The 22,103-nt window shown below is 42.5% G+C and overlaps 1 protein-coding gene across 1 annotated transcript in view; it reads right to left on the reverse strand.

Annotated features, from left to right (window-relative positions):
- Nucleotides 1–15,711: 15,711 nt before the first annotated feature.
- DCBLD1 (discoidin, CUB and LCCL domain containing 1) overlaps nt 15,712–22,103 on the reverse strand; it is a 66,135-nt gene continuing 59,743 nt past the window's right edge. The window contains exons 9-11 of the mRNA XM_080937543.1: nt 20,951–21,000; nt 18,846–18,965; nt 15,712–17,163 (exon numbers count right to left, since the gene is read on the reverse strand). Of these exons, the coding sequence (XP_080793669.1) occupies nt 16,643–17,163; nt 18,846–18,965; nt 20,951–21,000 (691 nt within the window). The 3' untranslated portion in view covers nt 15,712–16,642. The remainder of the gene's footprint in view (nt 17,164–18,845; nt 18,966–20,950; nt 21,001–22,103) is intronic.

Raw genomic sequence — 22,103 nt, forward strand, 5'->3', positions numbered from 1 at the left:
CTCCTCTATGGTCTGTGGGTGGTTTCATTCTGCATAGTGTCACCTGTTACCTGGTGACTAGAAGCACTTGGTATGTACCTTGTTATTGATGCTGAGATGCCTTGTAGTGTAACGTTGCCTGTAAGCAAGGTTAGTATTTCAACTGTACAAACGAATAAACACGTCACATATCACTGTTTGCTCCTGACAGGCTAGGCCTCTTAAAAGAAAGATTGCTTTTTCTTCATGTATTCCTCCCGCCAAACACATGCATGACTTGAGACCTTCAAAGTAGGTAGTAGCCAGTGTATTCATTTAAGAAAAGAAATATCCATGGTAACAGACCTGAAAACGTTTTTGCTTTGACCTGAAACCATGTTGCTCCTATATCCTTCCAACATCGCCTGGGAATGACCATGGCCGTGTTCCTTTTTCTTCTGACATTATAAGCCTTATATGCTATGGCCAAATCACTAGGGGATGTAAGCTATAACCTTTGAATTTTTGAAATCTTCACGGTAAACGTGGAAGCAGAATTTTAGAAAATGGATGAACATTTTTGTGAGCTGCCTATGAGGGACTGTGTGAGACGGGTACAGAATATATCTTGGAAAGAGTAGTTTATAGTTCCACAGGTCAGTCTTGACCTCTCTGCTTTCTGGTTGGGCAGCCTGTGAGGGCATCTGGTACTCTCCCAGTGTGTGGGCTCCAGGGACGCACTAGGCAGTCAGACTGTTCCCAAAGCACTTAGTGAAAAGTAGTTTTTATATTTCACACCCATAGGAAAGACGTCCATATAACACTGAATCTTCTTGAACAAAGCCAAAAGTGGGGGGGGAGAGCTGTTAAAAAGCCATTAGAATGAAAGTGTGTTGAGTAGAACATGAGAGGTGTGTGTGCAGACATATTCACACTTACCGTGCAGAACTGTCTTCTGCAGTTCTCTGTTCTGAACATGATGGAAGTGACACATTTGGGTTAGGGATTACTGTTAAATTTAAGAGAGATGAAGAGCTTGTGAGTCTATTGATTAGAGTTGAACAGTTACAAACAACACAACCTGTCCATGGTGCTGGAGTAGGCCCCAGAGCAGTGGGCTTACATTGTTTTCATAGTTTAAAACAAAAATATATTGATTCACATATAAGGTGATTTATGATAATTGTATTATATCTAGTTAAGTTTCATATTCTCAATTAGCCTGTAAATAAAAATGACATCTTCTACATTAAAGTGATATTGATCAGATTTGAAGGAAAATAAAATGTTTTCTCTTTCATTCACATTAAGTATTTTGGCTTATTGTGGGTTCTGAGTAGCTCCTGTGACTTGCACCAGTGTGTCATTAAATACCCAAAGGCCGAATCCAGATGCTGAGGTAGAGTATTATAGGTTGGGTAGGAACTGTCGTCTAGTCTTAACTGTTTCATGTGAATTAGTTAGAAATGTGGTAGTCAGGGACAACTCTTCATGTGAATTAGTTAGAAATGTGTAGTCAGGGACAACTCTTCATGTGAATTAGTTAGAAATGTGGTAGTCAGGGACTGTCGGAACAACTCTGGGATCGGTATCTGTTTTAAACTTAGCAGGTGGCAGGAACCCTCGTCACTTCAGCTTGGTTTGGTACTACAGATCTTGAAGGCTAAAGTTACATAATGGGGGGCAGCATTCATAACGGTATAATAGGAACTCCTCTATTTGAAAGGAAATTCTTCTATACACATCTACATATATCTAGTTCAGAGTTTTCTCAAATTACATGTGAGATCATTCCGGTAAACATTCATAAGCGCAGGCACTGTGGCCCATTGTGAACGCTTAGAAACACTTGCCTCCTGCCATTGAGCAGCTATGATTTAGACCTCACATCTGTGTGTGTGCCCTTTGGCAACTGAAGCTACCGATTCTTAAGTTCTCTAAGGAATAGTCTTGGCCAAACTTCATCCCCCTCGGGCTCTTGTTTGGTTTGTGAGTTATGAAAAGGGACCTGCATTATCAATCAGTGTTGTGTTTTGGAGAGGTTACAATCTACCTTGAAAAATAAAAGGGTAAAAACGTATTACAGATTACCTTGTGTTGGTGATAGTTTGCCAATAAATATTTTTCAGGTTAGAACACATCTCTTGACATCTCCAGCAGGACGACACTTAGCTGTCTGGGGGCCCCGGCTGCCTCAAACTGGGATTGTCTGTGTTTGGGCTGAAGCTGTGCCTCTTCAGGTGGCTGCTGGTTGGCCACGGACCAGGACAAAAAGATCCCATGAGTCATGGAGACTGCCAAGAAGACTCCCTACGTTATACTTGAAGTTGGACTGGCAGCCCGTCCTCCTCCAGTCGCACACCCGCGTTGTGGTCCGCTCACCTCCTTGTTTGTCTTCATGTCTTCACCTGATAGAGCTGTGGTACAGCAGCTGACAGAAACAGACGAAGATCCTTACACCCACCCACTGGACCGAAGCCAGGGACCCCTGTGGTTGAATGAGAGAAAGGCTGAAAGAAGTTGAGGGGGAGGGTGACCTATAGGAAGACCAGTAGTCTGGACTAACCTGGATCTATCTCTGAGATCTCTTGGACGCTGAGTCACCAACCAGGCAGCATACACCAGCTGATATGAGGCTCCTGATACATATACAGCAGAGGACTGCCTGGTCTAGCCTCAGTGAGAGAAGACACTTAACCCTCATGAGACTTCAGACCTCAGGGAGTGAGGAAGCTTGGCAGTATGGAGGAGTGGGGGAGTGGAGCATTCTCTTGGAGACGGGGATGAGGTATGGGATGAAAAACTGTGGGAGGGTCGACCAGGAGAGAGATAACAACTAGACTGTAAAAAATAAAGATTGAAGATAATTTAAAAATAAATGAAAGAGCTGTTCATCTTCTACCCTAAGAGTGAAGCAAGATGGCCGCTGAGCTGCATACTTCTAGTGCTGACACAGGAGCATGGCTTGGTTGCTAAATGTTTCAGAGGTCATAGACAGCAAATTATGAGCATAGTAGGGCAACAGTGTCATTCTGCAGGCCATTTGTGTGTGGCTTCTGCTTAGTATAGAACCAGGTTTCAGGAGGATACCACCATTTTTTAATTAGGAGTTTCACACAGCTGAAATGTCTGTATAAACAGGATTTGTGTTGCTTCAGGGCACTTGGAATTTTAGTACATGCTAGGCAATGGATACCTAGTAGCTGACCCTATAACGTGTGCTCTAAACAAATTTTTGCGGGCCTACCCCCTATACTGTATGTATGGTGTGTCTATCTTCAGAGCTCAGTTTTGTGTGCTTAAACTCATAGTAAAATAATCTTCCTTATTCCTGGCTGTGGTCATAAGCTGCAGCCTTCCCCAGTGAATAGTGCTTTGCATGTGGAATGGTGCAGGCCTACTCAGCAGCACTGGGAGATTAGACTGCACATGGGCCTTTTCTCTACACTGGTTTTGTTTGCGTTGTTCCCTGTTACACATCAGTTAGGAGCCGGATCTTGTACTTGGACCTGTGACCCTTTTGAAATAGCTTGAGGGGCGTTCTTGGAGACTCCTCAGGTAGTATAACTGGGGGAAGATCCAGAGTTATATAGAACATTCAGCAATTTGGGTGTTAGGAAACCATGATGAGGGCTAGAGAGATGGCTCAGTGGTTAAGAGCAATGGCTGCTCTTCCAGAGAACCTGGGACCAATTTCCAGCTCTCTTACGGCAGTTTACAGCTTTAATTCCAGATCTAGCGGATACCATGTTCCCTCACACACATACATGCAAGCAAACACCAATGCACATTGTTGGAAATTTGAAAATACATTAAAAAGTAACCCACCTCCCCTAGTAAAACCTCACACTTTGAGATTGCTATTACCACCCCATATCCCGAGACAGTGGGAGACCTACTTACCCTGCTGGCAGCCATATAACTAGGGTTAAGCCCTAGCAAAGCTTAATTGAAGGTACTTGATGTACAAGATGCTTACTAATCCACAAAAAGTGTTAAGATTAAGCTACCATGGTGGCATGCTCCTGTCACCCTTGGAAGGCAGGAGGGAGGACAAGTTCTGAGCCACATAGTCCCATGACAGCCCAGCCTATTAAGAGCAAGTCTCTGTTTCCCCAGCACCCAATGTTACATTTAGTAGATTCTGTGAAGAACCAGTGGGGTACTTCGAAGATGGAAGAATATGACCAAAGAATAATAATAATAATAATAATAATAATAATAATAATAATAATAATAATAATCATAATAATAAAAAGGAATCCTAGTTGCAGGGATAAGGGACTCAATTGACTTTGGAAGAGGGTGTTTATGAGAATCATAATGTTAACCATAGGATGTAAAACTCAATGAAGAAAACAGGAAGATACATTGGGTATAATTTTGTCCCCCAAAAACTGATAGGCTAATACAAAACAGATTAAGACAAAAAAAAAAAAAAAAAAAAAAAAAAACAACCAACCAAACAAACAAAAAATCACTTGGGATAGAGTTTTGTTGTTGTTTTACAGTTTACTACAAAGTTGAAATAATTCTAACCTTGTGACTTAGTTACTTTCTGTTGCTGTGATAATGACATCATGCCCAAGACAACTTAATAGACTTTATTTGGGGCTTACATATTTAGTTAGAGGCCATACCCATCATGGCACAGAGCATGGCAGTAAACAAGCATGGCGTTAAAGCAGTGGCTAAGAGCTCATACACTGATCCACAAGCCTGAGAGAGCTAACTGGGAATGAGTGGGCTTTTACACACCTCCAACAAGGCCACACCTCCCAATCCTTCCCAAAAAGTTGCACCAACTGGGGAATAAGTACTCAAATATGAGCCTATATATGAGGACCCTTCTTATTCAAACCACCACATCTGTATACACTATACACTTACTTAAAATACCCTTAAAACATATGAAGGAAGGGGTCAAGATGGCTCAGTGGATTAAAAAAAGCATTTGCCTCAAGCTCGATGACTTAAGTTTGATCCCTTGAACGCACAGTAGACAAAGACGATCAACTTCTGAAGGCTATCCTCTTACCAACATACAAATTTTATGGTGTGTCAACACACACACACACACACACACACACACACACCACCACCACCACCACCACCACCACCACCACCACACCCCATACAGACACTTGAAACCCACAATAGAGAAAGACACTCAGCTCCTAAATGCTGTCTTCTGATCACCATGCAAAAGTCATGGTACACACCACACACACATAAAATAATAATAAAAATGTTTCGTGTACAGTTAATGAAAACTGGTAGAACCACAAAAAATTTATAAAAATTCATCATAGTGAGCAATCAAAGTACAACACGGAAATAAATCAAGATTTGAACAACAAAGGCTTGTTATAAACTTTAAGTAAAGGCTTTATTTTTTTCTAATGAGGAAACAAGGAAACATGGGTAATTTAAAAACAGACACTACAGCGGATTTTAAGCTTAGAAAGGTAGGTGCAATTTGGGAAAACGCCAGTAGGGGGCGAGAGATCCCAAAACTGCATTTAACCCCCTAGATTAAAGGGCTTTTTGAGCATCAACTAGATTTGTTCTAAGGATGAATAAATTGAAGACTGAAAAAGTTGTATCATTTGTTTTCAGTCGCACAGAGTCAGTCATGACTCAGGTCTGTCTCTTCATCCTTTTATAAACCATAAAGAGAGAAAAGGGAACTGCTGACGAACATATAGACTTTGAGTGTTACACTTTACTTACGTTATTTTTATTTGTTTTGATTGGCATAAGGATTGATGGAGCCTGGGTTTAAAACAGTTCTGACGTTTTGTTTTTTAATTTAAAAAAACTTGTATTTACTTAGAAGCATTCAGAATGTCAACAAAACAGCTGCATTTTTATTTATTTATTTATTTTCCAGTTACAGAGTGGTACTCAGTTAACAGAACAGCAAATATCTTCATATAAGCTGCATCAGAGACAATTGAGGATAAAAAACAAAACAAAACGAAAAGAAAAGAAAAGAAAAGAAAAAAACAGGGAAAAAATGAAAAACCAACCTACTGTCCTCATATATAACTAATCTGTGCTGTGCACCGACCAGAGCCTGCTTTAAATTTCCATGCCAATTTAAAACAGGACAGGGCTATCTAAAGACACATTCGGTAATGTGTTAACTCTACCAAAAGAAGAAGAAGAAGAAGAAGAAGAAGAAGAAGAAGAAGAAGAAGAAGAAGAAGAAGAAAAAGAAGAAGAAGAAGAAGCTGTACAGTTTAAAAACAAAACAAATCTTACACAACCTTACATTTCCATTTTTTTCTTTAAAAGGAGTGAGTTGTGTACAGGGGGTTAAATGCTTTATAGACAAGAAAAACCAACTTATTCATCATCTTCGTCTTCCTCTTCTTCCTCCTCTTCCTCTTCATCTTCTTCTTTTTTTTTTCTTGCTCTTTTCAGCCTTGATTACCCCGATTTTTTCACTGCATCAGGTTTTCCTTTAGCTCTGTAGGCAGCAATATCCTTCTCATTCTTCAGCCTGGTGGCCTTCTTCTCTTAGGGCTGCTTGTCATCCGTGGCAGTGTTATTCCACATCTCCCCTACTTTCTTTGTGATATCACCAATGGATAAGCCAGGATGCTTGCCTTTGATTTCTGGGCTGTACTCAGAATAGAACAAGAAGGCAGAAAGAGGCCTCTTGGATGTATTGAGGTCCTTGAACTCTTTTTTTTTTTTTTTTTGGTCTCCCCTTTGGGACAGATGTAGGTTTTCATTTCTCTTTCATAAAGAGCCTTGTCAGCCTTTGCCATATCTTCAAATTTCTGCTTTTCTTTAGCCAACATGGTCTTCCACCTCTCTGAGAACTTGGAGAACTCTGAGAAGCTGACAGAAGCATCCGGGTGATTTTTCTTGTGCTCCTCCCGGCAGGTTTGCACAAAGAATGCATATAAGGACATTTTGCCTCTCGGCTTCTTAGGATCGCCTTTGCCATTGCTCTAGTTGATTTTCTTCCACGAGGCACAGAGTCGCCCAGTGTCCGTTTGGCTCTCACTTGTCCCAGCGCTGACTCTACGGAGCTCAGTGGACTGCAATGGCTGTGAGAGCAGGAACCAGACTCAGCCTCCTCCAGTTCTGATGTTTTTAATGGTGATCAATAGCTACAAGGGGATGAAATGGAAGCAGAAAGGTCAGGCATCCCAGAGCATCCTCAGAAACACAACAAATTCCCTGCCAGCTGACCTCTATATGAGACTCTCTCTATAAAACCAAAAGAAAAGAGTACACTGCTCATCTGTAATTCCAGAACTAGGGAGAGCTTGGAAACAGGAGGATCAGAAGTTCAAGGTCATGATCAGCTTCTTAGAGAGTTTGGGACTAGCTCTAGTACACTGTGGCTAACTCCCCCACCCCAACCTCAACCAACAAAACATGCTTAGCATGCCAGAAAACCTGGACTCAATACCCATTACCACATAAACTCAGCATAAAGTCACACACCTACAAATTGAGCATTAGGGAGTTGAAGGCAGGAGAATTAGTATCCATCACCAAATAAAAACTAAGCACAATGTCTGTCACACACCTACAAACTGAGCACTAGGGAGCACGAGGATCGGAAGTTCTAGGTCATCCTCAATAGCCAAGTCCAAGGCCAGCCTGGTATACATGACATTATCAAAGAAACACACACATACACACACACACACACACACATTTATATACACAAATGTGTGTGTGTGTGTGTGTGTGTGTGTGTGTGCCAGTTGAGTTGGATATTTGGGGATTTATTTTATTTTATTTTTTTCAATCTATGTCTGTGTGAATAGGTATCATGTATATGCGTGTGTGTTGGCAGAATCCAGAACATGATATCACATACCTTGGACCTGGAGCTATAGCAGTTATGAGCCATCTGATGTAGGTATTAGGAATGGAACTCATTTCCTCATGTCTTCTAAAAGTACAATAAGTATTTACAAACACTGAACCAACTCTCCAGTCCCCTGGCTATATTTTAAAGATTTATTTATTTTATTTACATGAGCACACTGTAGCTGTCTTCAGATACACCAGAAGAGGGCATCAGATCCCATTGCAAATGATTGTGAGCCACCATGTGGTTACTGGGAATTGATCTCAGAATTTTTGATGCCTATGGAATCCAGAAGAAATTATCAGACCATTTCATTTCTAGATGTTTTCTACATTGATTACAAGTTACCTAAAGTTTAAACAACAACAATAATAAGCCAGAGGGAAGTTCTAATAGCCTAGGTTGTTGGGTCAATGTTTCTCATCAGAACAAATGTCTTACAGACAAAATTATAAACAAAAAAATGTGAGCTATGATCCCATATGATAAGGTGGCACCAATAAAAACAGATTTACCATATCATTGCCTGATCATTTGTGATAATACTCAGAACACAGAAAAACTCTGTTTCTCTGTATTCACCTACTAGTTAATGCTAAGCTGTGGTGAGTTTATCAGAACACTCACTCACGCTGAAAAGCTCTAGTAGGTTTGACCAAGGCAAACATGTCTCTGGCAGACCTTGACCTTACCTTTCCCTTCCTCCTTGCTAAACCATTAGATTACATTTTATAGCTAGTCACCAAGGCTTATTCCTTTTTTTTTTTTTTTTTTTTTTTTTGGCCATTTCCTCCTGATTACTAACATCCAACTATCAAAGCATTGAAGTGCTGTTATCAAAAGCCCCCTTTTGCTCACTTAATTAGCATGCCCAATCAAAAGTCCCCTCTTGCTCACCTAATTAACATGCCCAATCAAAAGTCACTCTTTGCTCACCTAATTAACATACCCAATCAAAAGCCCCCTTTTGCTCATCTAATTAGCATGCCAAATTAAAAGCCTCCTTTTGCTCATTTAATTAACATGTCAAATCAAAACAAAGCAACTCATCCCTAACTGTTTCCCTCTTTTCCTTATAAACTGCTATTTGCCTACAGGGCAAGTCTGTTTTTGTCCAGAGGCATTTGGGGTAAATAATCCCTCTTCTTCTTTTTCTCTTTTCTCGAATTCTTTATCTTGTCCTGCTCTTTGTCCCTATAGGGCAAAAAAAAAAAAAAAATCTTTTTTTCTGAGAACTTGGTCTTAGTGTGTCCTTTGCAGGTTTTGGTCCCTTCACACCCTGTTCTGAACAGTTAGGCCACATTGTGTGGACCACATGCATACCTAGTGCTGGAGATGGCTGGAAGTGGGCATCAAGTCTCCCAGAGTTGGAGTTACAGACAGTTGTGACCCACCATGTGAATGCTGGAAATTAAACCTGGGTCCTTGAATAGCAGTCTGTGCTCTTAATCAATGAGCCATCTCTTCAGCCCATAGATTTTGAGAAGTTATAGGATGAACAAAACAGGGTGTCTGAACTGTGGGAAAAGGTGACAGAGATGAGTACCAATCAAGAAATCCTCTGTTTGTGCACGTGTGAACTCTGTTGATGGTTCATCACAGTGTGCATATCAGACAATTGTAGCATTAGCACGATCTGAGGTGGGAAGTCTATGAGACACCAATGCAGATCCAGGGAAGGGAGTCATTGGCTTCAGTGAACTTGAGCCACACAGGGCTATCTTCAAATCCCTAAAGAAAATCAGCTTTAGACTGTCATAGTGAAGAAAGAATCTCTTATACACTATATAAAGCACTCACCTGCCAATAAAAAAGTCTATTGCCAATGAGCCAAAGCAGGAAATAGAAGATGAGACATCTGGGAGGGGGGCGGAGGATTCATTCCAGACCTTTGAGGAAGACAGTTCATGAACTCTGAAGAGAGGTAACAAGCTGAATGGCACACTTAGAATGTTATGATATAGTTGAAGAACAAGCCAAAACTATTGGGTTAGGCATTTATTCATTTCATATGTAATTCAGTCTCGAAGTTAATGTTTCAGGGAACTTGGGCACAGGTGGAAAGCCTACAGTTATAGCACTGTGGTGAATGCTTACTCCCCAGCAAATAGGACACAGAGGCAGGAGGATTTCTCAAGTTTGAGGACAGCCTACTCAACAGATTAATTCCAGGGCATCTAAAGCTATGCAGCAAGACCCTGTCGCAAAAGAAATAAACAGTCAGCCTGGCATGGTTGCTCATGCCTAAAAGCCCCTGTACCTGGAGGCCGAGTCAGGAGAATTGCTGAAAGTCTGAGGCTATCCTGGGCTACACGGTGAGTTTGAAACCATCCTGGGCTCTATGAGACTTGGTCTTAAGACGAGAAATGAAATGAACACAATTCCTTGTCTTGGTTAGGTTTACTATTGATGTGATGAAACACCATGACCAAAAACAAGTTGGAAAGAAAAGGGTTTATTTGGCTTACACTTGTCACTGAAGGAAGTCAGGGCCAGGAACTCAAACAGGGCAGGAACCTGGAGGCAGGTGCTGATGCAGAGGTGGTGCAGGGGTGTTTCTTACTGGCCTGCTACCCATGGCTTGCTCAGCTTGCTTTCTTATAGAATCCACAACAGGTTGGGTTTCCCATGTCAATTACCAAAACGCCCTTACAGGCTTTCCATGGCCTGATCTTGTGCAGGTATTTTCTTAGTTATAGTTCCCATTGCCCAGATGACCCTAACAGGTCAAACTTACACATAACTACCCAGCACACCCTCCAAACTAAAGTAATGCTAAGGCTGGAGAGATGGCTCAGTGGTTAAGAGCACTGACTGCTCTTCCAGAGGTCCTGAGTTCAATTCCCAGCAACCACACATGGTAGCTCACAACCATCTGTAATGAAATCTAATGCCCCCTTCTGTTGTGTAGACAGCTACAGAGTACTCATATATAATAAATAAATAGATCTTTTAAAAAAACGAAGTAATGCTAATATGCATGTAGATTCAGGGTCTTCTGGTGACTTTGAAAAAAAATGTTCTTGTTGATTTTAAACATTTAACTATGGATGAGGAATGCTGTAGGCCATTTTATTAGAAAGATATATTTATTTAATTTTATGTGTATGAGTATTTAGCTCATATGCACATCTATGTACCATGTGCATGCCTGGTGTTCTGAGAGGTCAGAAGAGGGCATGAGATACCCTGGAACCGGAGTTACAGTTATGAACTACCATTTGGTTAAGTCCATGTTCCCCACTAGAGCAGGCAGTGCTCTTAACTGTAGTAAAACTCTACTAGGTAAAGTCAAAGTCTATCATTGATGGGATAGCCTCTGAGATCAGTGCAACATGGAGAACTTCCTTCATTAGCAGGGCTTCTCTTTCTCTGACATTCGCTGGGGAAACCCACACAGAAGCCTCTCCCTAAGGAATGTCACATAGCCTTAGTTAGATTACAGGATCAACTTTCTTTCTCCTGATAAGAACCCACTCATTCAGCTTGCACCTGAGATTGGTGAAATGCTTCCCCATGCAGATAAGGCATTTTGGTACCCTAATTCTTCAGCCCATCCTGGATGTTTCAACACCCCCCCCCCAGTCCCCCAATTATATAAGCTTTGAGTCACTCCAAGTAAGATGCAGCTGCTTCCCCGCAACTGGCCCTGGTGTGATCATTCACAGGGCTTCCAACACCCCTACTCCTCCTCCCCCACCCCAATTCGTCATCTGTTAGGGAAAAAATGAAGGAGTGGGGAAGAGATATGCTCCATTGAGGTGTGGCAAGGCCTGGGGGAAACAGGGGTGCCTTTGAGGAACACATGTTGGTAATCCCTTCCCCCTAAGGGACCAGCCACATAACAATATAGTACAGAATAGTTTATTCGGGTCATGGGGAGAGTTAAGAGGTTAATAGAGGCAGAGAGGAGTAGAGAAGTAGAGGTCAGCCATGAGCACTTGGAGGGGGGGGAGAGAATGGGGAGAGGTGGGGTAAGGGGGGAGAGCAAGAGCAGGAGAGCAAAGAACAGGAACACAAGAGAGAGAGAAGGGGGCAAGCATTCCCTTTTATAGAGTCAGGTTACTGGGGTGGAGCATACCTGGCTGTTGCCCAGGTAACTGTGAGGTGGAGTTTACAGAATCCCAACAATCTCTGCTCCCTTTACCCTTGTTGATCATATTGGCTGATGATCCTGAGGACAGGAAGAGTCTCATTAACTACTGTGCTGTCTATCTTTCCAGCCCGCCCCCCTTTTAAATAAATTTCATTACATTGAAGTCAGAAGCCATCTAGGAAAGACTAAGTATGCAGTTGAGTTTTCTGGAGATAGCTCACCATTTTGCATAGGCTGCAATGGGTGAGGTCTGAGATTCAAGGTGACCAGAGATTTCGTCCCAGGATTGCTTTTTGCTGCTGACACACCTTTCCTGTCACTATTACATAATTACATAGCCTAATGATTCCCAGGCATCAGCCCCACCCTATTGGGTAAATTTTCAACAGAGCAACATGAAGATGTACTCTCATGTAAAATAGACAAATTGATGGTTTCACAATTTCCAATAGTGATTTTATAGAACTCTTAAATTGATACAAGTAACCCAAGCTCCCTATAGAATAAAGCTGCAAATAAAGCTCTGTAAACCTTCATGTGTCATGGGCTAATTGCACTAGGATAAGAAAGCAGGCTTGAAATGAAATTGTGATGAAGGAAAGTCATTCATTCTAGGCCAGGTCCAAGGATAAAGCCACAGTTATGCACTATGATAAAGCGAGGCCATGTGTAATTGTGGCTTTGAACTTATAATGAGCTTATAGAATGAAACACTGCTTTGAACTTACTATCAACTTCCTTCTGTAACTCCCCTTTTGTGTAACATTTTATCTGTGAGGTAATTTTATGAAGAACTTTTGTCTAAGAAGGTATAAGAAGGCCAAAGAGAAGAAATAAAAGTGTGGCATTTGAGGCTCAACCCCATCTACCAAATGTATATATGTCTGTCTATATGTATGTACATATGAGCCTAGGTATACGTGTATGCATGTAAATCCGCATAAACACTTGTGGAATTGTTGAGAAAGGTGTTCACACCCAGCCAAAGTGTGTGTGTCTGTGTGTGTCTATGTGAGTGTTTGAGTGTGTGTGTGTGTGTGTGTGTGTCTATGTGTGTGCTTGAATTCTCCCCGTCTTCTTTTCTCTCAGGATCACAAACAGCTGAAGAACTCCAAGCCTCTTACCTGGCCAGCAAGGGGCCCTTGAGCCAGAGAGGAACTACCTTTTTGCTAACTCCACTGCTGCTGTCAGTTGGAGTCAAATTAGCAGAAACCATCAGCTCTTGGCCTTAGAGTAGCAGAGTTAAAGGAAGAGAAAAATTACCAAAAGCAAGCAGCCACTGGCCACACAATAGCAGAGTTAAGGACAGAAGCATTACCAAAAGCAAGCAGCCACTGGCCACAGAATAGCAAAGAGTTAAGGGCAGAAGAGAGTTGTACAAAATAAAGCAGCTTTGGCCGGACCCCAAGGCCCTGATCACTGACTCCATACCTCAGGGAACTAGGTGCTGGGACAGGTCCCTGGCACACTGAAACTTTTGTTTTGTTAGAGAAACAGTATGGTGTGTTCAAGTTTGGTGGCAAATAGTACCTTTACCCACTGCATTGGGTAAAGTTAGCACTTTAACATACAGAGCAATGGTTCTTTTGTTATTGTTGCTGGTTAATTGTAATTCAGAAATGTGCTTTGAGGATAAACCTTCCAGCCAAGCTAGGTGGACCTATGCGAAAGTCAGGAGCAGTCTTATTCAGTATCCATCATTAGAGTTGGTGACAGTGGAGGTGAGGGCGCTTCCATTCCAGTGACAACAAATGGAAACACACTTGAAGGTAGGACACGGTTGTCCTAATGGAGGCTGAGGCAGGACAAGCACAAGCTCAAGGTTATCCTTAACCACAGAGTCAGAGAGTCTGTCTCAATAAAATCCAAATAATATAAACAAAACTTTTTAGAACTGTCAGGCACAATATTAATTAGAAGAAGGAAGAGTTAGGGAATGGGAGAAACATGGGAAGGTCCTCATGTTAGATGCCTGCTTTCCTTAGGGAATACTATAGTCTTCCTATACTGGATAAGGTTACTTTTTTTCTTATGAAATGGGATAAGAGATACATATTTCATGCACTGTCAAGGGAGGAGAGAGATCCTGGCAAACAGGTGAAAAAGTTTTGATGAAGGACTTAAGCCCAGTGAGGACCCAATTTCTGTTTCAGTTTCTCTGAAAGGATACCTTCCTCTCTATTTCTTAGGGGTGTTGACAGGTGGAGGTCCATCTTCTGGAAGTGTTCGCAGAATGGGTTTGTTGGATCGAAACTGGAAAAATAGCAACCTGAGATTAGAATAGCTTCTGCCCTGACTCCCTGACTCCAGACCAGTAGAGTCTGGAAAACACAAAGTTTACAAGCATATACAACAAACACAAGCAAAAAAAAAAAAAAAAAAAAAATCAACCAGGAATAATGGTGACTAATATCATACAAAGTGGTGGCAGAAGCCAGACAAAGGCACTTAGGTAGTCCTTTGGGGTAGCTTGAATTCTTGCAAGAGCTATGGGGTATGAATTACTTCAAGGCTCAAAAGCTCTAGAGCTGCTTGACATAGCCTGGCAAGGTCTAACTAAGGCTGGGGTTGATTGGTTTTGCCTACTTTCCCTTTAATTAATTAACTAATTATTAATTTTGGTTTCCTATGGCAGGGTTTCTCTGTGTAGCCCTGGCTGTCCTGGAACCTACTCTGCAGACCAGGCTGGTCTTGAATTCAATCCGCCTGTCTCTCCCTCCCAAGTGCTGGGATTAAAGAACTGTGTGCCACCATTGTCCAGTGTTTTTCTATTTTCACTAAGAGCTAGAGGTGGCAAGTGGGCAAAACTTGCCGTTACCTTTAAGAGGAATAAGAAGGTTCAAGTTACCTTTGCAACTGAAGAAGCTCTCGTATCACTTTGGAAGGATTTAGGGACGTGTCCTCTCAATAGGCATTTTGTACGTAGAGGTTGAAAGATTATAGGTACATTTCACTGTGGAAAATTTAGCCAACAATATGAAAAGTTGTCCCTGGGACAGTTTAAATCACACTTTCTACAAATCTCTAGGAAAGGCAATCATTACCAAGGTGACTGGGCACCAAGTATTAGATGCTCTACAGTATGACCAAATCCCCTTACAAGAGACAAAGAAAAGCCAGATGTGAGGTTGCACGTCTGTAATCCCAACAGTTGAGAGGCAAACACGGGAGGATGAGAAATCCAAGGTCACCCTAGGTTACACTGAGAACCGTCAGACAGTGTGGGCAATATGAAAGCCTGAATTTAAAAGAAAAAAAAAAAAAAAAGCAAGTTGCATCATGGGAATTCAGTGACAAGAAGAGAGCCTCTCGCTAGCCCAAATAGAATTCAGGGGCTCTCTGATTTGGCATAGTTTATTACAATTAGTATACACTTAAAATCATGTAAACTCCATAACGTAAATAGTTTAACCTCCATTGTAACCAGCAGATACTCTGCCACGAGCTTTCAGCACCCTATTTTAACACAGAATTCACAGAAAATGACAATCACACAATTAGGATTATAATACAATTTGTAAGGAAAGGATTTTTTGGCCTATATATATTTTTTTTAAATAAACAAGACACATACTTTTTCCTCTTTGGCAAAAAGAGGTTAAATCCACCCCCTCCCCACCCCCCCAACCCGCCCCATTCATTCACAAAGTAAACTCAGGGAAAACCAACACAGAACATGAGGTACAGTGAGACCTGGGTACTCTAGGAGTGTAAGAAGGGAAACTGTTTTTACATCACCAGGACAATTACTAGATTTCCACAAAAAAAAAAAAAAAAAAAAAAAAAAAAAAAAAAACCAATAAAAACACTCGGCTTCAACACGTGCAAGAACACATTTCAAACAGCATTTGTTTCCCGGGGACAATGAAAGTCGCCCGCATGCATTATTTCTGGAGAAAGTTGTAGGAAGTACGGCTTTCTGGGCTCAGCTGTATTTATACTCTGAGGTTTAGAAACACTTGAGATTCCTGCCTTGAGCTACAACTCCTGCACCTCCTTCATTACAAGGATTGCCTTGAACCTTCGCACCCTGAAAAGGCAGATTTGCTTAGGAACACGGTGCAGTCGGCTAGGCCCTTTCCAATATGGTCCCCAGGGTGCAGCTGGGACCCACAAGGGGCCCCAGGACACTAGGGGCCCGACTGCCCTCAAGTGTAAGGAAGCAGGCTACAGCTGCTGAAGTGGTATGCTTGTGTGCGTAAATGGGCCACCACGGCTAGCAGTCCTAGTGTGCCTTACACGTTTCAAGTCATTTCATTTCTTCCAGGAGAAAGGATGGCAAAAATGCTTTTACTTTATCAAAAAGGAAACGAGTGACCACAACCAAAGAGGGTTTTCAACAGACCCGCTGCTCCCGGCGTCAGATAACCAGACGCACTGAGAAACACGAACACCGGCTACATCTGTGAGAACCCCGAGTTTCCTCCTCAAGCCCCGTGTGGAAAACAAACACCAAACTTCGTTACGTTAATTCGTGTTAAACACAACTGTACAAATTGCACATTTTACAGCACAGCGTCACAGTGAGACAAATGAGGAAAAAAAAAATCTCCTTGTTTTAGCACAGCAGAAACCAACCGGCTCTGCTGGAAAGATTGGAACAAAGCCAGCTGCACAGTTCTGTAAACAGTAAGTGAGGTTGTCTCTAGGATCCTGAAGAGTCGCACATGCAGGTTCGCGCACTTCTTCCAGTGACTCACGGCGGAGCGTGCTCAGTACCACAGCAGGTTTCTTTCACATTGGGTTCACAAAAGAGCAGTGACGGCCATCTGGTTGAGGGGCGCAAGGCCGTTTCTGGGTGCGCAGTAGCCATCATCCTCCCCGGAGGTCATCTGTGACCGAGAGGAGGGGTCCCTGCTGTCCAAGAAGCTGTTGGCAGCAGGCTTGTCATAGTCACCACCCACAGGCTTGGGACTTGCTGGCCTCTGATAGCTTTCAGCCTGGGTGGCTCCTGCAGCAGGAGGAAAGCCTCCAGAGGAAAGGGAGTGTTTGTGAGTGGGCCTGCGCCCTGGGACTCGGTAGCCACTCTGTGTGGAGAAGGTGTGAGCTCGCAGCAGGTGCCGCTCCACAATAGGTGTGGCGTACTCAGGCTCGGAGTGCGTCAAGGGGAGTGCGTACTCATGTCGGCCCGGGCGGTGAGGACAGTCATAGTGGCCGCTGGCCTCAGTGTTCCCTCTGGCCTCTTCAGTGTCTGTGTCCATGGGCCGGAAGGTAGAGCCCTTTCTCGTGACTGTCCCTGTGCCAATCATGAGAGGCTGCTGATAATCTAAAACCAAATGTACATCATTAGTGCACCAGCTGACACCAGAGTGAGGTAGCCAGTTGTCACAGGGTGTGTTTTCCCTTCCACACCATCTCCACTGGTGACTAAAGCATCTTAGGTCCCATGAGACTTATGAAATGAAAGTCGGATGCTGCAATTGGGTCTGAAAGCACCATAATTCTGCCTGCCTCAGGAAGCCACCAAGGGTCATAAGGCCTCAGAGACTGGATTGTTTCCGTTAGAGGGAAAATGTTTATAGAGGAGGGGCATTTTCTTACAGACGGTCTTACTATATAACCCCGACTAGACTTGAACTTGTGGTCTTCCTGCCTCTAAGCCTTTGCTGTCCAGGGTTGACCACAGACATGCAACTCCATGCCCAGTTTAGGGGTGACTTTTACTTGGTTCTGGGATTAAAGGTGTTGGCTATTAGGTCCAGCTCGGAGTAACTTTCAAACTGGCCTTTGGAAAGTTTGGAGGTGGAGAAAACCTAAAGAGGGTATGACGACCACCTTTGTGTCAGCTTGAGTACATCTAGAACTAATAAAACACACATGGCTGGGCACATCTATAAGGCAGTTTTTCTTACATACATTAAATCATTTGAAGTGTTAAGACCCACTTGTAATCTAGATCTCTGAGGTGGGAAGAGCCACCTTTCATCTGGGCCATGCCTTCAGCCGGCAGCCTATGTAAAGGATGCGGAAGACAGAAGCTTGCTTTCTCTTTGTCTGCTTGCTCCTGCTAGCAAGTCTATGCCTTAACTGGCTTTAGAGTCTGCTTCTTTGGGATTCTAGAGAGTACTGAAAGCCAGCTGAGAGATGTACCCTAATTACTGGATTCTTAGACTTTCCATTGGTAGACAGACACTGTTGATTAGCTAGACCATAGCCGGTAAGCCATTCTAATATTCTAATAAATCCTTTTTAAGTTGTCCTAGAACCCTAATACAGAAGAGAAAGAACTATGAAGACAGTTTCATGTGGCAGGAGAATTAGGGGCTATGGATGCTTTAATGGATATGAGAGATAAGCAATACATCTGGACTTAGTAATGGGCAGCCAGATAATAAGATCATTTCTTAGACAGTGACCAATTCAAGTCTTTTTCGAAATGAGGTTGTCACATGACAGCAGGAAACAAAGCAGGGGGACACTAAGTAACTTTCCTCAAATCACACAGCCGCTGGGTAACGGAAAGCATGTTTCTAGCATGAGCTGTGTTGTCTATGGTTAGATCATGGGGACTGTGGAAGTCTCACTCAGAACCTACATACTTGCAGTCTGAGGGTAACTCTGGGGGCAAATGGAAAAAGATTGACAAAGAGGCTTTCTCAGAGACACTGAACCATTCTGACCCTTACTCTAACCCGTCTGCTCGAAGGCCAGAGATGGATTCACCCATCACTCAATTCGTCTTCCTTGTCCCTCATTCCCAGTACTTTAATAAAAACCCGAGTAACAAATATTAATGAAGAGCTTCCTCCCAGCACTGGGGAGGCAGGAACAGGTGGATCTCTATGACTAATATCTTTGTGTCAGCTTGAAACTCTTCATAGAGTACTGGGGGAGTAGGGGACACACCTCTGCTATAATGAAGGATCTTATAGGCCTTGCTGCTGTTCTGCTCATGTCTCCCACAAGCAGAACCTCCTCAGAGCCCTGTCCCTGGGGTATCACACTCACCTGCCACATCACTGGTGATAAGATCCAACTTCTGAGTCATCTCTTTCTCATTGTCATAGCTGATGGTAAATTCCGTCGACTGATGCCTGGCAAAGGGGTATTTAATCTGCTTCCAACAGCCTGAAATCACGAGAATATAAAACCAGGCATCAGGCCTGTAATTCCCGTACTCATGTATGTCAGAGGTTGGTTTTCTTGCGGGGCGCTGGCAAACCAACTCTTTGGTTGTGTGCGGAGCACAGCATGGCAGGTCCTTCAAGATGTATACTACCCACCGATAGCTTTATTTGCTTTTTTTTGAAATAGGGACTCTTTGCATAGCCTTGGATGCCCTGGAATTCATTATGTAGACCAGGCTAGCCTTGAACTCACAGAGATTTGCCTGCTTCTGCCTCCTGAGTGCAAGGATTAAAGGTGTTCACCACCATGACTGGCTCCCACTGATGGTATCAATGTATTTGTGGGCTGGAGAGATGGCTCAGTAGTTAAGAGCACACAGGCTGCTCTGCCAGGACTCCGTTTCGATTTCTAGCACCCACATGGCAGGTTATAACCATTGTAACTCCAGTCTCAGAGGGTTCACCACGTTTATTGATCATGTGGGTGCAAGGCAGGGACATATATTCAGGCAGACGAAACACCCCCACAGATAACTTAGATGTAAAATAGATGTAGCTTCCAAACCCTGGACTCATCTGGGCACATCTCCTGTAGGCACATAAACTCATACCCCAGAGGACACAACAGCTGCCATTAAGACTCAGCCTTTCCTCAGCATCTTCAGGCCTCCACTGTATTTTATGGGAAACTGAGGAATGAACCAGGCAAAGTTCATGTGTTTGTTCTGGAGCATTTTAAAGACACAGGACAGTAATATTCACCTGTGATCCCAGGACACCAAACTCAGGCCATCTCACAAGCCCTGTCTGCATTATTTTGATTCTAAGATTAGAACCCAGGCCAAACACATGTTCAGCTCATGGACAAGGCTGTTGTCACTCCTTGATGACAGTGTAGCAATCTACTTTCCGGTACACATACACAAATGAAAAGTACAAAATTTAAACAGGATGGGGCTCATGCTAAATACAGATATGGTGGCATGAAAACTCTGAGGCAGGATATAGAGTAGATAAAATACTTTGCTAATTCAAAGGTAGTGGGACTTATCTCTCGTTCAAACCAGAGAGTGCTCTCTTACCTACTGTTTATGCTCCAAAAACAATAGGAACCATGGCCCAAAAATATTAAACAGAAAAATCCCAGAAGCAATTCATATTTTAAGTTGCATGCTGTTCTTGCACAGCAGCGCCTGGATATGAACCACCCTCCTGTCTGGTTCATTCTTCTCTCTGACTGTTACCCTCCTGTGATGGTGAGTGTTCCCGGCAACTTGGCAGAATCTAGACTCAGCCAGAAAATGGGCGGGTGATGGGGGAATTATCTTGATTGTATTAACTAAGGTGGGAATACCAAGCCAACAAGATGGCACCCGTTTCTAGCCTGGGATCCTGAACTGGGCAGCAGCCTGCATTGTCCCTCGGTGTCTTCCCATCAAGGATGCAGTGTGACCAGTTTGCTTCAAGCTCCCCCCATCTTTACCTCTCACCGGGATGAACTGAACTGAACCTCACACTGTGAGTGTAAACAACCCTTCTTCCTTACATGGCTTTCTTTCAGATTATTCTATCACAGAGGAGAAGAAACCAAAACACTCCCCTGTGGTCACTTTATAATGTGCCCAGAGCAAAAGAGTGGCTATTCTATTCAATTCCATCACCCTATTTCATTATTATTAGCATTAAAAAAAAATTCCCACACCATGCCTCATACATAGGCTACATTTTATCAGACCTATGCATGTAAAGACTTTATGTACATGATTTAGTTCTAGTTACAGGCTTGAGCAACCCTTAGTGTCTTTGAACATACCACTCACAGATAAAGGGGTTTACTGGGTACAGAACCTAGGATCGTGTACATATCAGGCAAATGATCTACAGCTAAGCTAAGTCGTACCCATCCTACACATGTACTGCATTAACAGAGCAGACCCTTCCCCCCCCCAAGACAGAATAAAATTATAGATGGAGTTTTTAACCAACCTGTTTTCTGAGCCTCAGCTGATACATATGGATTTCCTTTCTTTTTCCTCCTGTCAAGACAAAAAGCTCTACTAAATATTCATCAGCTCATTTGTCTGCCTTGTGTCCTCATAAAATGTGAAGTACCTACCTCATAGGTGGTTCTGAAGACTGAATTAGCTCGACACTGTCATATGCTTAAAAAATCTGTGTATGTGTATGTGATCATATGTAAATATATCTTATAATTAAGGTCACATATATTCACTGAGAGAATGTAAGCTAATTTTATTTTCTATACTAGAAAGTAATGCATTATTATTTAATTTTCTCATGGCTCAGAAAAACCAATAAAAATCCCTAAGTAATTTGTAAAGATCATTTTATAAAATCATATTCTATTTTTATAAAGTACAAATTATAGGTACCTTTAAAATCAATTAACATCATCAGTTATGTTGAAAGTATACAATGATTCAACATTCTATTCATATTAGTGTATGTGTGTGTGTTCTAAAGCTTTTTAAATTGTAAAAAGAAAACCTGAGAATATTTCTTACTTTTTGTTTAAATCCAATTTCTTTTATTTATTATAACAAAAAAATAGCATATGAGGTTATGAAAAAGTGTAAATACCCATCATAGTGAATGTCTTTGTTCCAAGAGAAACAGCCACATCGGACATCACTGGGCTACCTAGGGACATGGTAGGAGCTGAACCCAGGCGGGTCCTCTTTCTGATACAATGTCCATTGGGTAAGGGAACGAGGGAGATTTCACAGGGACTATGTCAGCAGTGCTCATGAGGGAAGTCATAGAATGTAGTACTAGACAATTCCTATGTTAGCATCTGGACCCAGCTCGCTTGTAAAATATAAACATTTCATCTCTAAAGAAGGCATGCTGCTTTTTAAACACATATGTACTAGAGGAATAAACCTGTGAGGTTTATGAATGTTAGTTATGCTCATTCCACGTGGAAGAAAAGCACCTCTGGGTTTGTCTATAAGCGCGTGCCTAGATTGGACGATCCACCTGAGTCGGGGATGGCACCACACCCTGCACTGGGGTTTCAGATTAAATAAAAGGAGAAGGAGTTGGACGGCAGCATTCCTCTCTCCTTGATTCCTGTAGATGTTGACATCCTGCAGATGTGATATGACCAGCTACATCA

This window comes from Micromys minutus (assembly GCF_963924665.1).
Source record: "Micromys minutus genome assembly, chromosome: 25".
NCBI classification, from domain to species: Eukaryota; Metazoa; Chordata; class Mammalia; order Rodentia; family Muridae; genus Micromys; species Micromys minutus.